We start from the raw sequence: 13,062 nt of genomic DNA on the forward strand, positions 1-13,062 counted from the left end.
AAAGGCTCTACCTGTGGGGGATTGCCGGCATCGCATCCTTCACCCTGGAAACAGAGCCCACTTTAACAAAGAGGCCAAGCAGGAACTGAGCGAGCAGCAGAAAAAAATTCCGACTATGGAACTGACTATTGTGACAAGGAAGATGAAATCATACACTCAGAAGAAGACAGCAAAGTCAAAATTCTTAGTCAAAGGCTCGAAGGAAAATAAGAATTAATCTGAGGCCATGGAAGAGTTCAAAAGAAATTTTGAAAATCAACTAAGAGAGAGGTAGAGAAAAAATGGGGAAGAGAAATGAGCGTGGTGGAAAGGGAAGTACAAAAAAGACAATGAGGAGAAAAATGCTTTAAGAAGCAAAACTGGCCCTTCCAGCGGCCCGCATGCGGCGGACTCAACGCCCACGCTGCCGAGAGACCACTTACAAGGACGCCGGCCTACCCGGCTGGGTCCCGCTCGAAGACTTCCGCTCGGCCCGGCCGCGGCGCGTAACTACGGCGAGCGGGAGGGGACCGGAGCCTCGGAGGCCTCCTGCGCGCCCCGCCCTGACGGGGAGGAGGGGGGAGGAAGAGGCGGGAGTCCATTAATTGTGTAACTAATGGTGTTTGAAGTATGTCATTTGCTCACGAAAATAATTACAATTAATAGTCTTTCTGGGACACGGATTTGGGGGAGGAGAGGCGACTTCCTTGGAACCCTGGAGCGGGCGGAGCCCTCGGTGAGGGGGCCCGGGGTGGGCCGAGCCCTGGTAGGCGGAGCCCGGGTGGCTCTTTTCAGGGGGAGCCTTGGTGGGCGGAGCCTGTGGTGGGCGGAGCCCGGGAGGCTCTCGTGACCCGGAGAGCCTCGGTGAGGGGCCCGAGGTGGGCGGGGCTTAGAAGTGCATTTGAGAAGGGCTCCCGGGTGGTCCTGCCCCCTCGGCCGCTTTCTGTGCGCTCGCTGCGCGTCTGGCTGCTGGGGGATCCTGTCAGGACCCGTGCACAGTAAATGCAGAGCGTTCCTAAAGAAACCAAAACTTAGTGAAGCTCAAACTGCGCCTGTTCCCCACCCACCTTGTGGGACCCCGGGAATGTGTCTGACCCCGCTCCCGGGGGTCCCCGATTCTCGCCTTTGTACGGGGGGGAAACTGAAGACTTTGAGCTTATCCGCAGCTTCAGTCTTAGTTTACTCATCTGTAAAGTGGGGAGAATTCGATCCCTGCCTCCCAGGGTTGTTGTAAAGATAACATTAAGAAAATGTTTACACAGGCTTCTGCACATCTTTTTAAAATCTCTTTTATGTCATTAACTATTTACCAATTATATGGAAAATATTTCACATTTATTTAAATAATGTTCTTGTTCCCAATTCTCTCCCTCCTGCCTGCCCCTCCCCCGCCTCTTGCCCTATTTATGGATTAGATGCTGGCTGAGAAGTCCAGCGAAAGATTTCCGTATTGGCTCCACTGAGGAAAGAAACTCGAAACAAGGAGAAACTCCCTCGTGCAGTAGCGCTCCTCCGCTCTCCCAGGGTTCCTGCAGCGGTCTGGATCCGAGCAGTCTCAGTCATGCTTCCGGTGCTGCTGTGCCGCGTGGAGCCTTCGGTTCTGCTCACTTCGCTCGCATCACTTCCTCTGAGCTCCTGGCTGTTCTGACCCCTGCTCACAGCTTCCTGCAGAACAGCTGGGCCAATGTTTCTGTTACCTAGACGCTTGTAGGAGTCCAGCTCCAGTGAATGGCAAGAGTGTGAATGAATATCTGAGGCTGAAGATGCGCTTTGCAATCTCTCACCTTTCAATCTCCATTTATTAATGTGAGTGACAGAATAGCTTTTACCTTCCTAGCTACCTTCAGATGACATCATATACCTCCCAAAGTTAATGCACAATCCATTTCAACATCCACCTTAAGTACCAAGCACTAAGGTGCTTATCAACACAGAATTGTAAAGAGCATAGTGGAGAGATAGCCATGGTTAACATCTACAAAATAGGTGAGATTCTATCAATATCAAAGTACTTGTGGAAGCCGAGGAGTAAATACCAGAAATGACCATACTAATGTATTTACCTCAAGTATGTTTTTAATTTATTTTTAAGGGGTAAATAGTACAAACGAAATGCCTTGTTCCAGTCCCAAGCATTCTCCATGCCGAGTATCCTAAATTTATCAAGTATGCCTTTATAATTCATTGCTAGGGAGATAGTGAGCCAATAGTTTGAATTGCAAGCCTCAAGTAGTACCTGGACAGCAGGCTTGCTGGTCCTCTACACTTGAGAAAACTGAGGCTGAGGTTAAGTACTTGCAAAGGTGCCCGGAGCTAAGAACTGTCTGAAGCTTGATTTAAACTCAGGCACTTCTAGCTCTCTACCCAGGTCTCTCTTCATTGCATTAGCCGCTCCCCTTAACTTCTAGATAATGGAAACCTTGGGATGAGTCCATCCTTCAGTGAAGAAGGTTCCCCAAAATGAAGGTCCCTATTGATCAGGCTCGAGGCTCCTTTGACACTCTTTTCTCCAGGTATTGGGTTGGGAGTTTCTTCCAGAACGGAGTCTAGCAGGATATGAGGAAGAAGTTGGCAAAAGGTATTTGGTTTTGCCTCAGAACAACAAGATTATGGGATGATCAACTCTGATGGTTGCAGCTCTTTTCAGCAATGAGGTGATTCAGGCTAATTCCAGTAGACTTGGGATGGAGAGAGCCATCTGCCATCAGAGAGAGCTGTGGGGACTGAAAGTGGATCACAATATAGAGTTTGATAATTGTTGTTACTGTTTTATGCTTCCTTTATTTCCCTTTTGGATCTTATTTTTCTTGTGCAGCAGGATAAATGTAGACATGCATAGAAGAATGCATATGTATAACATATATTGGATTACTTTTTTTTTTCCAGAGGAAGAAGTGGGAGAAAGGAAGGAAGAAAAATTCAAAACTCAAAGATTTTCAAAGGATGAATATTGAAAATTATTTTTGCTTGTATTTTGGAAATTAAAGGCTATTATTAAAAAGAAGAAGGGGGGCAGCTAGGTGGCGCATTGGATAGAGCACCAGCCCTGAATTCAGGAGGACCCAAGGTCACAGGCACTTAACACTTCCTAGCTGTGTGACCCTGGGCAAGTCATTTAACCCCAGCCTCAAAAAAAAAAAAAAAAAAAGAAGAAGAAGAAGAAGAAGAATGTACAACAGAATATTGTGGCATTCCCTAATTTGTGTTCAACAAGCACTGAGTGTGAACTCATTATAGACTCATATGTGTGAATATAATTGGGTGAACCTCAAAATGGAAGAGCTCTGGATCCTCCTCTCTTTCCCTAAAGAGAGCTAAATTCCAAGCTTCTCTTCCTCTTTATCCCTAACTGATTTCTCAGCCAAAGGAACATATGATCTCTTATTTTGGGATGGATGCTGGACCAAGAAGGGCCGAGGAGCTGCTCTCCACTTGAGGGAGGGAAAATCAGGTGTAAGAGAGCTGAGGTTACAGGAGTTATCAAGAAGCAAGTGCTACACTTAGGGAAGAGCTGCCTAGAAAGTATTTTTCTTTTCTTTTCTTTTTTTTTTTTTTCATGGTGATGAATTTTGCTGTTGATATTTTATTTTATTTATTTATTTTTTTTAGAAATTATTTTTCAACATATCTTTATATTGGTGTCCTGGGCTGGTCAAGGAAACTTTCCCCATCTCTAAAATGAGAAGGTGGCACTCCATGGCCTGGTAGGCCCCTTCCAGGGATCCCCTAGGATCCTGTAAGATTGGAAATTCTCCTGAAAGAGCCTAAGGGGATGAGTTGATCCAAGAGGAGCTTATTTCTTCAAGGCAGCCCACGACATGCCAGGTCCTGGGCTGAGCACCGGGAGCAAAAGGAGGTGCGAGGGCCATCCCCGGCTGTCCTGGAGGTCACAGACTGCCGGGCAGACAGCGCGACAACGAAGAGATGGAAACCCGCCGGGCCCGCTGCGGACTGGATAAACTGGAGCTAGATGGACCCTAAATAGTGAGCTTAATGATTTAAGGAGAGTAGAATTTGGGGGAGATCAGTCAAAATCCCATAAAATAATAGCTGGACGCATGAGCAGTACCTATAGAGTAGGACGTTCATTCCGATCCAAAGACCTTTTATTTGTATTCTTCCTTGTTCTTATTTCTCTTTATATTCTTTTACTGCTGACCGTTCAGAGTATTCCCCCTTAGGGTCTGGTCCTTGTAGAGGGCCAAAGATCCCAAAGACAAAGGGAGAGTGAATACAGTGAGCCCGGATGTGCAGTCCCGAATGCTGTGCAGCACCCCGAGCTCCCAGAGGCGTCCGCTTCCCGAGGTTCGGAGCCGGGGCTCCCTTACTGTGGTTCCTGAGGGCAGGACTTCCCGCAGGGCAGCAGGATGGGGGCGGGGTGAGTGTGGGAGGGGGAGCTCTCAGAGGGGAGCAGCCTGTCCACGGGAGGCAGCCTCCGAGGACTTTGGAGTTCTGGAGGAATTCTGGGAGGCCGGAAGATCTTTGTGACGGGGGAAGGATCTAGGAAAGAGAGGCTCTGGGAGTCCTGCAGTCCGGGTCCTGTGCGGGACTGGAGGAGGGGGCTCCCGTATCCCCGGGGATGGACGGGGCGGGGCCTGCAAGGGACCAGGAAGGCCCTCCCAGCCTGGGCTGTCCACAAGCAGGAAGTCTGAGCCGGGATCCCTCTGCCTTCCCGCCCCTTTTGCCTTCCCTGCTGCAGAAACTGCTCCACCTTCCCTAAGCTTTGATCTCTCCCTGTTTTTCCTTCAGAGCTCCGGTCTCTCCCCGTTTTCCCCTGGGAGGTCGGGTCACTCCCTTCACCAGCCCCTCACCCCCACCCGCTCAGCTCTCCCCGCTTTCCCCGGGAGCTCAGCTCTCCCCCCTTTCCCCCGGGAGCTCAGCTCTCCCCCCTCTTTTCCCCCCGGGAACTCAGCTCTCCCCCCTCTTTTCCCCCCGGGAACTCAGCTCTCCCCCCTCTTTTCCCCCCGGGAGCTCAGCTCTCCCCCCTTTCCCCGGGAGCTCAGCTCTCCCCCCTTTCCCCGGGAGCTCAGCTCTCCCCCCTTTCCCCGGGAGCTCAGATCTCCCCCCTCTTTTTCCTCCGGGAACTCAGATCTCCCCCTTTCCCCGGGAGCTCAGCTCTCCCCCCTTTTCCCCCTTGGAGCTGGGATCACTCTCCATTCCTGCACCGAAGCCTGTGCTTGCAGCTCCCAGGTAGGTCGGAGCCCGCATGCCCCACATTTCCGGCTCCCACTGGCTGCCCTGCCCTTTGAGTCTCCTCTTCTGACCTTGGGGTACATGACCAACAAGTCTCCCAGGAGCACACTTCTACCCAGGCTGCCCCCTGCATGACCCCCACCCCTTAACCTTTCCCAGACTCCCAATCACTCCCCAGACTTGCCCAGATTCCCACTGGGACACACTCTCCCAGACTTCAGTCTCTGTCCATGATTTCAGCCTTCTGATCAGCACCCAGTTGTCCCGGCTCCCCATCCCATCTCTTGGTTAGAGATTCAGCTGTCCTGCTGTCAGACTCCAAGCCTGAGCTCTACCAGAAGTCCCAGCATTCCTCCCCATCTCCCAGGCAGACCTCAGGGCACAGTTCTCCTGCTTTCCCAGCCTCAGCTGTCCAACACTTCTCCCCCCACTGGACCCGACTTCCAGGACTTCCATTGGTCTGTCCTGATCCCCAGACCTCCTGCTTCCCTGGCCCCTCTTCTCTCCCAGCCCTCAGAGTTGAATGCCAGACTGGATTTTGTCTCCCAGGCTCAGGCTTTCCCTGGTCACTCCCTGGGGTTCCATTCCAGAGCCCCCCCCCCTTCCTCCACCTCCTACTTTTGCTCCCTCCTATCCAAAGCAGTCAGTCTGTTGTCCAGAATAATCACGTGTGTGTTAGTTGGGTGGAGGAGAGGCAGGGAGGCAGAGGACCAGTTGGGGGGGGGGAGCCATGGAGGCTGACTGGTCTCCTCTCATCTGGGATCCCCAAACCCTTTGTACATCTGAGGCCTCAGTATAAGGATGAAGAGAGGAGGGAGAAGAGGAGTTCTGTAGGGTGCGGTCTCTCCCCTGAGGACAAGACAGGATCTTTGTAAGTCTTGGAGGACCTCACTCTCCACCAGGAATCCCTGTAGGCTGGCCTCCTGCTGAGAAAAAGAGGGGAAGTCCTCTCCTCTGGGACGCTTCTCCCTCTCCAGCTTCTTTAGATGACCCAGGTCTGACCCGAGCAGACAGAAAAAGTGGGATGGAATTAGAACAGTTTTATGCCATGGCCCCAACAGCCTTCTCCCAGGCCATGAAATCAAAGGCAGGCAGCCTGGGACCGGGATGAGGGGAAGCCGGGCCTTTCTGTGCGGAGGGAAAGAAGGGAGGATTCTCCCTGAGTTCTTGGCCTTTCTCAGTTTTCAGAGATGCTTAGATTTAAAGCCTCCCCCTGGTGAGCTGTGACCTTTCTTAATAAGAGCTTTAGCTGTTGTCACATTTGTGGGCCCCTCAAGGGTGGGAGCAGCCGGACCCCAAGATAGATAAAGATCAGGAACCAGAGGGAGAAACTTGATTCTGTAATCACTTTCGTCACTTTACACAGGGAGCCTGGAGGCAGAGAGAATGGGCCCTGGGAGCCTGCGACCCCCTCAGGTGAGTGAAGTCCATCCACAGACCTGACAGCGCCTGATGAATGGGTCATTTCTGTACAAAACAAGCAATTGGGAATCAAGTAGTAACACTGCCCTGTCCAACCGATTCCTTGGACCTTTGGCATCTTGGGCACCAAGACACACACACACACACACACACACACACACACACACACACACACACACACACACATCCCTCCCACTTCACCATTTGTTTCTACATTCCTTCTCACTACAAGGGATATTCATCATGAATCTCCATTCCAGAGGGTTCAGATGTGCTCTCTTTGGGCCTGCCCAGTACCCCTCCCCAACCAGACTCTCCCCTCTCCTCCTGGTTTCCTGTGCCACGTTCCCCTGAAGCTCCTACAAAACCCTTCATGGACTTTGTCCTGGTCAGGTTGGGAGCCGAGCCTGGAAGCTTCCCCAGCTCTTGTCCTGGTCATCAGAGCAGAAACTGTCTTCCTGGGGTGTTCCTGACCTTCTGCCTCAGGTCCCCCCAAGCCTTCCCAGGTCTTCCCAAATCCTTCCCCTTGACCATTCCTTGGCTCCAGCAATAAGCACTGAGAAAGGCCCTGGGTCCAAGCTCAGGAGTTCTAGTACCCAGAGCTCTAGGTCATTCTGCTGCTCTGGTGCTTCTAAGGCCGGCCCTGGCACAGGGACCAATCTCTCCTGTTTCAAAGAGGCTGCTCTTTTCCTCGCCTCTGTTGTTTCTGGGCCCCAAGTTACTGTACCAAATTTTTTTTTTTTTTTTTTTTTTTGCTGGTTTAATTTAGGCCCCCTGTGCAGAGTGCCAGGCACTGCCAGAGACCGTGACAACAACTGGGAGCAAAGGAAGGATTAAGAGCCACATTAGGGTGTCCTGGCACTCCAGGTTCTTGGATATTATGATTGCGCTAGGTGGCAGCAGGCCCTGGGTTGGCCTGGAAGAGTATAATGGAGAGAACTGACTCCAGTTAATGCTTAGTTTAAATATTCACAAACACCAGGCACGTATTCATTCTACAAGCAAGAGGACGTTGACTTGAGTATAGCCTAGAAAGGGCATTCGGTTTAGACCAGAGTTCTTTAACTTGACTAGACAAGGCTCCTTGTGCTTCCATATGGGAGCTCCTGTGGTCAGCAGAATAGGGGGCATCTTGGGCAGCCTGCCATATCTTTAGGCCTTTAAGTTTCCAGGCAGCCACACTAATTTGTCCAGAGGCCCCCAGAGTATTGCTGGAAGGGAGGGACATGGAGCTTTTGCCCACTATATGAGTCTACTCCTGAGCAGCTTTGTCATCTTTCATGATAAATAACAAAACTGACCCAACCATGTATGGCCGGGGAAAGACAGAACTCCAGGAGATGGTGGTCCTTCCACCAAAGTTGATAAGATCAATGGGGAGGGTTCCGCCTTTGATATCGTGCTATCGAGGGAGTCATCCTAATTTCAAGACCGACTGAAAGAAGAAAACCAGCATTTATCATAAGGCACCTACTGAGTGCCAGACGTGACCAAAGTACCTTACTAATAACTCCTCTGATTCTTACAACAAAGCTTAGCAGGAAAGTATGATTTTCCATACTTTATTTTTTTAATGGTGCTGTCAGAAAGATCTGGAGGGAGGAAGGAATATTGATTTACTTTATTTTTTTTAATGAAAATTGTGATTTTTTTTAGAACATAAATTAGCCTTCTCTCTTTCCTTTCTACCATGCCCTCCCATTGAGAAAACAAGAAAAAGTAACCTCTTTCAACAAGCATCTATTTGTAGTCGAGCTAAACAAAAAGTCTTATTGTTCAGATGGAAGGAATATTATACGTCAGTCTTCTTCTCCATCAGGAGGTAGACAGAGTGTCATCATGGTGCCTTAGGAACTCCTCGTCATTGCATCGATCAGGTGCTATGTATGTGTATGTTTGTGTTCATACACATGTGTATTGTAGGTGCACACATGTATATATGTATGTCTACATCATGTGCATGTGTGCACAGGCAAGCTAAATAGAATCTCTCACTGTTATAGCTAAATCATATATTTTCAGAGGACGGCAAAATGTCCCATGAGACCTCAGGAACTGATTGATCAGTGTTCCTATGATGTATACATACACGTACACACACACACACACACACACACACACACACACACACATACCCTTATATCCCCCAAGAACCACCGTCTCACTTTTTCACCTGCTCCCCTCCGCTGAGAACACAAATAAAACCAAGCCCATTCACTCAAGGTATGATCCATCTGAGCAAAAAAAAGATCCACGTGCCGATGTCCTAAAACCTATTTCTCCTTCTGCACCAGGGTCTAGCATCTTTAAGAGGCGGACAGCAGCAGCGTGGTTCCTCCTTGTTCCTCAGCAATCCTGGCTGGCCTTTGTGCTAAGCCGAGGTCACCCCCGTAGTGCGCCCTTACCTATCCATGCCTTTCCCATCCCCCACATATACCTGTGACACACCTGAAGTGCACATATGTATGTACTCAGCAACTCTGATCAATCCCTCAGATTCCCTTTACCCCCTCAAAAAGAACATTACATCTTTGTGTACATCTTTTGAATTTGTTTTGCTCTAGACTGATCCTTCCCTTCATCTTTCCTCCCTCTGACTCCCTCCTTTTTCTTCTTCTCCCCTTTTCAGTGGGGAGTAAACTGCATTTCTCCCTTCCTCTGCCTGTGTCCTGGGCATTCTTCCTTCCTCTGAGGCTCAGATGTCCCCAGGCCTTTGTTTGTAGAGATGTCTAGTAGAGGACCTCCCTGCCAGAGACAACATATCCTGGCCCTCCTTTCTCTCCACCCTGTTCTCTTTCCATTCTCTGCTTAAGATCATCCAGATATAAGAAACCCCTCCCCGCTTTACTGTACTTTGATTCCCTCTGTGAGCCCGAACAGGAATCAGAGGGAACACATGTCCTCTCACTATGGTTGCATGCAGCTAGTTCTTCCTTTTATTTTGGGTCACTTCTCTGCTTTATTTCAACAGATCCTAAATTCAACCAGTCCCTTAATGACCTCGGGAATTGACTCTGACTCTCAGAAAGCCTGTGACCTTTGGGCAAATCCTTGCTCTGTGTTTGTTTCCTCTCATAAATTGGACGGGGTTGGACTCTACTTCTGAAGGGTCTTTCAGCTTCACATCTTCTGACTTTTGATGCTGCAGGAGGTTGTGACGTTCAAGGACGTGGCTGTGGACTTCACCCGGGAGGAGTGGGGGCTCTTGGACCCCTCTCAGAAGGAGCTGTTCAAGGAGGTCATGGTGGAGAACACCTGGAACCTGCTCTCCCTGGGTAAGAGCACTTCCCCTGATAATTGCAAGTCTACCATCAAAGGGAATATCCTCACTGCCCAGTGTGCAGGCTTTGGGGTCGGGGAAGAGAAGGCAAAGAACTGGTCTTGTATTGTGTGACGGGATGGCCTTTGTTATTCCCAAAGTTCTCTCTTACCCATTCCCAGGTCAAAGTTCAAATCAGGGGAAGCATCTCAAACATGGAACTAATCTTAGAGGTTAGCCTCTACTGGACAGAATTCTGTCCTCCAAAGCTCTGCAAACTGCTCAGGCGGCTTTTCCTTTCAATTCCTTCTTTTTTCAGACGGGTCTAATGTTTGGAATATTTTTTTTTTTTTTTTTTTTAGCAAGAGTCAGTTTGTAGCTAAAGCATCTGGCTGCCCCTCCTATGGGAAGGTTCTCCTTAATCTGCCTTTGGATTCCCTCCATATTCCAGCACAAGGGGTGGGAAAGGAACGGAAGGACATATTTCTACCTGTGTTTGCCGGTGCTGTGCCATATGCTTTCTTTACAAACCGTAACAATACTGTTTAAGCACAACTTCCAGCAAATAAGTTACTTTGACGATTCTAAGTACCGAAATTCCTGATAAAGGACAAATCATTAAAGATGCTGTTTGTATCCAGGGGAAAAAAAAACTGATAAATCAAAATATGGATAGGGTAATTTTATGTATGTGTGTGTATCATTTATATATGTGTGTGTGTGTGTGTGTGTATATATATATATATTTCTATGTAATGGTAGCCATCTTTAGGGTGGGGGCTGATAAAGTGAAGGGAAAAATTTACATAATTTTCTTGCCTCCTTGAAAGGAATAGCAAGTTGTTGCAGCTAGGTGGCGCAGTGGATAGGGCACCAGCCCTGAAGTCAGAGGATGGGAGTTCAAATCTGGTCTCAGACACTTAACACTTACTGGCTGTGTGACCCTGGGCAAGTCACTTAACCCCAATTGTCTCCACTAAATAAATAAGTACATAAATAGGATAGCAAGTTGTGTATTTCAGATTTATAGTTTCATGTGCTATATCTTTTTAAATGTAATATGATATTGAAATATTTGTTTATAAATTAAAAGTACAACAAAATATTATGTCACTTTAACTTCATCTTAACTTTCCATGTTATGTGATAATTTTTATCCCCAATTAAGAATTGAGAAAACTGAAATAAACAGTTTAATTGACTTGCCCAGAGGTACACAGATAATAACTGTCCAAGACTTAAATTCACACTTGGTTTTACCTGACTCTATGCCTAGGGCTCTACACTACATGACCAGCTCCCTTTAACTTCTGGATAATGGAAACTATGGAATGAGTCTATCCTTCTGTAAAAAAAAGTTGCGTCAAGTCCAAGATCCCTCTTGATCAGGCCCGAGGGTGCCCCAGGCCAATAACTCTTTTACCCAAAAGTTTCTGCCAGAAGGGAGCCTCACAGGACAGGAGGTGAGAAGAAGGGCCTTTGGCTCTCTCTCTCAGAAGTTGAACAAATAGTGGGCACATCCTATCTTAGGTTACTTCCTTTACAAGCCCCAGGTGAGTATAGACTGATATGTCTTAACATAAGTAGCTCTCTATTCTTATCTTATTCCTAAGGAGCACTAACTGACTAACTTCTCTCCATCTTCATCTCTTACTGATTTCCCTGCCCAGGGCTTCCAGTTCCCAGAGAAGAGGCAATCTCTTATTTTGAGCCAAGGGAAGCACTGTGGATGCTGGACCAAGAAGGCCTGAGGAGATGCTCTCCAGGTGAGGTGAAAGCAGATATAGGAGAGCTGTGGTTACTTGTAGAACTAATTACATCACCATGCTAAGTACTAAATATATGTATACTAGAGAACCATCGTATCATCAATTCCACTGAGTTAATACCTTACTTCAAATATATTTCTTACACTGTAAGTCCCTTCCAGTGCTCATCTGTGATTCTATTGGGATTTGGGGCAATGGAGCTCTCCTGAAAGTGCCTAAAGGGATTAGATTTGGAAAATGAGCCATTTCTTAGAACTTCTTCTAGTCAGTAAACAATTAAGGGCCTGCTCAAGGGCATCCCTGGGCTAAATACCAGAAACACAAGGAGTTGTGAGGGACATCCCTTCGTCTCATAGAGGTCACAGAGTGGTGGGGCAGACAATACACTAGCAACTATGGAGAGACCCACTTTGCACCAGATAAACTGAATAATTTAGTGCCTCAGAGAATCACAGAGTGGTGGGGCAGACAATACACTAGCAACTGTGGAGAGATTTAAGGCCCTATCCACATTTTATCCACTGCTGTATTCTGGTTTTGAAGTAGATATGATAAATATGGTTATACAGCTATGAGGCAGAAAACAGGAGAATTGGACAAGCTCCTGTGGAGACATGGAAATTCATTTTTTAAACTCTAGCCAGTCAAAAGCCATTGCTAATTTCTGTTAAAAAAAGATTTTATTTCTATTGATTCATGTACTAATGTGCTAAATGACAAATGTGCTTAAGGGTCAATTACATATATTGCTTTCTGTTGTTTTTTAATAATATTTATATAATCACAACCTTTGAAAGGATAGCAACTTCAGCTTTCCTGAATGACCAACCCATGTAGCCAACCATTTGCTTTGTGAATCTGCCAGACAGAAAAAGAGTAACATAATCAGAGGATACTTTCTAATTAGAAATAGGCTTCCACATTTCAATGAGTGGCACATTGGTCTGTTTTGGCAGAAAATGTGTGGCCTTCCATGATGATTTCATGATGGCCTCTCCTGTCCCTGCCTCCTGACCATGGTTTTCAAGTAGCCTGCCAGCACTGTTGCAAGAATGCAGGTCCAGGTCACATCTTGCAATTAGATTATTGGATGAGATGCATTGCTAGCTAACCTAAGAGGGAGAGAACTACTCTGGTCTGGGGAGAGACAGCCCCTGAGGGACTTTGCAGGCCTGTGGCCATTTGGACATGTGTCCAACCTTCCTGGAATGCTGGGAACAATCTGATGTCAAGTTGAGAAACCAGAAGAATCTGTTGCACTTAGAAGTAGTCAGAGTTTGATGAATTCACTGCACAGTTCTCCATACCAGTGTATTGGTGACTATGATAGACTGAAATCATTGCAGAAAGTCTTGTAAAGGTGGAAATGTGCACATCTGTGTGATTCCAGAGCACAGCTACCATTATAACCAAATCAGACATTTATTCACCACTTTAGGT

The 13,062-nt window shown here is 47.6% G+C and overlaps 1 protein-coding gene and 1 long non-coding RNA gene across 3 annotated transcripts in view; one reads left to right on the forward strand and one right to left on the reverse strand.

Moving 5' to 3' along the window:
- The window catches only part of LOC141546281 (uncharacterized), a 119,226-nt gene extending 118,750 nt beyond the window's left edge, over positions 1-476 (reverse strand). The window contains exon 1 of the long non-coding RNA XR_012483266.1: positions 423-476. This is a non-coding gene — a long non-coding RNA (uncharacterized LOC141546281). The remainder of the gene's footprint in view (positions 1-422) is intronic.
- Positions 1-13,062, forward strand: part of LOC141546278 (uncharacterized) — a 49,828-nt gene that overhangs the window by 21,392 nt on the left and 15,374 nt on the right. The window contains exons 1-5 of one of the 2 annotated variants that reach the window (XR_012483265.1): positions 4,420-5,169; positions 6,539-6,588; positions 9,743-9,869; positions 11,130-11,406; positions 11,524-11,620. Coding sequence is in view for 1 of the 2 variants with exons in the window: in XM_074273965.1 (XP_074130066.1) it covers positions 9,743-9,869; positions 11,524-11,619 (223 nt within the window). In the remaining variant the exon portion in view is untranslated. Of the gene's footprint in view, positions 1-4,419; positions 5,170-6,538; positions 6,589-9,742; positions 9,870-11,129; positions 11,407-11,523; positions 11,621-13,062 lie in introns of those variants that run through there. The other variant, XM_074273965.1, reaches the window with a different exon arrangement.

The sequence above is a fragment of the Sminthopsis crassicaudata genome, chromosome 6 (assembly GCF_048593235.1).
Source record: "Sminthopsis crassicaudata isolate SCR6 chromosome 6, ASM4859323v1, whole genome shotgun sequence".
Classification (NCBI taxonomy): Eukaryota; Metazoa; Chordata; class Mammalia; order Dasyuromorphia; family Dasyuridae; genus Sminthopsis; species Sminthopsis crassicaudata.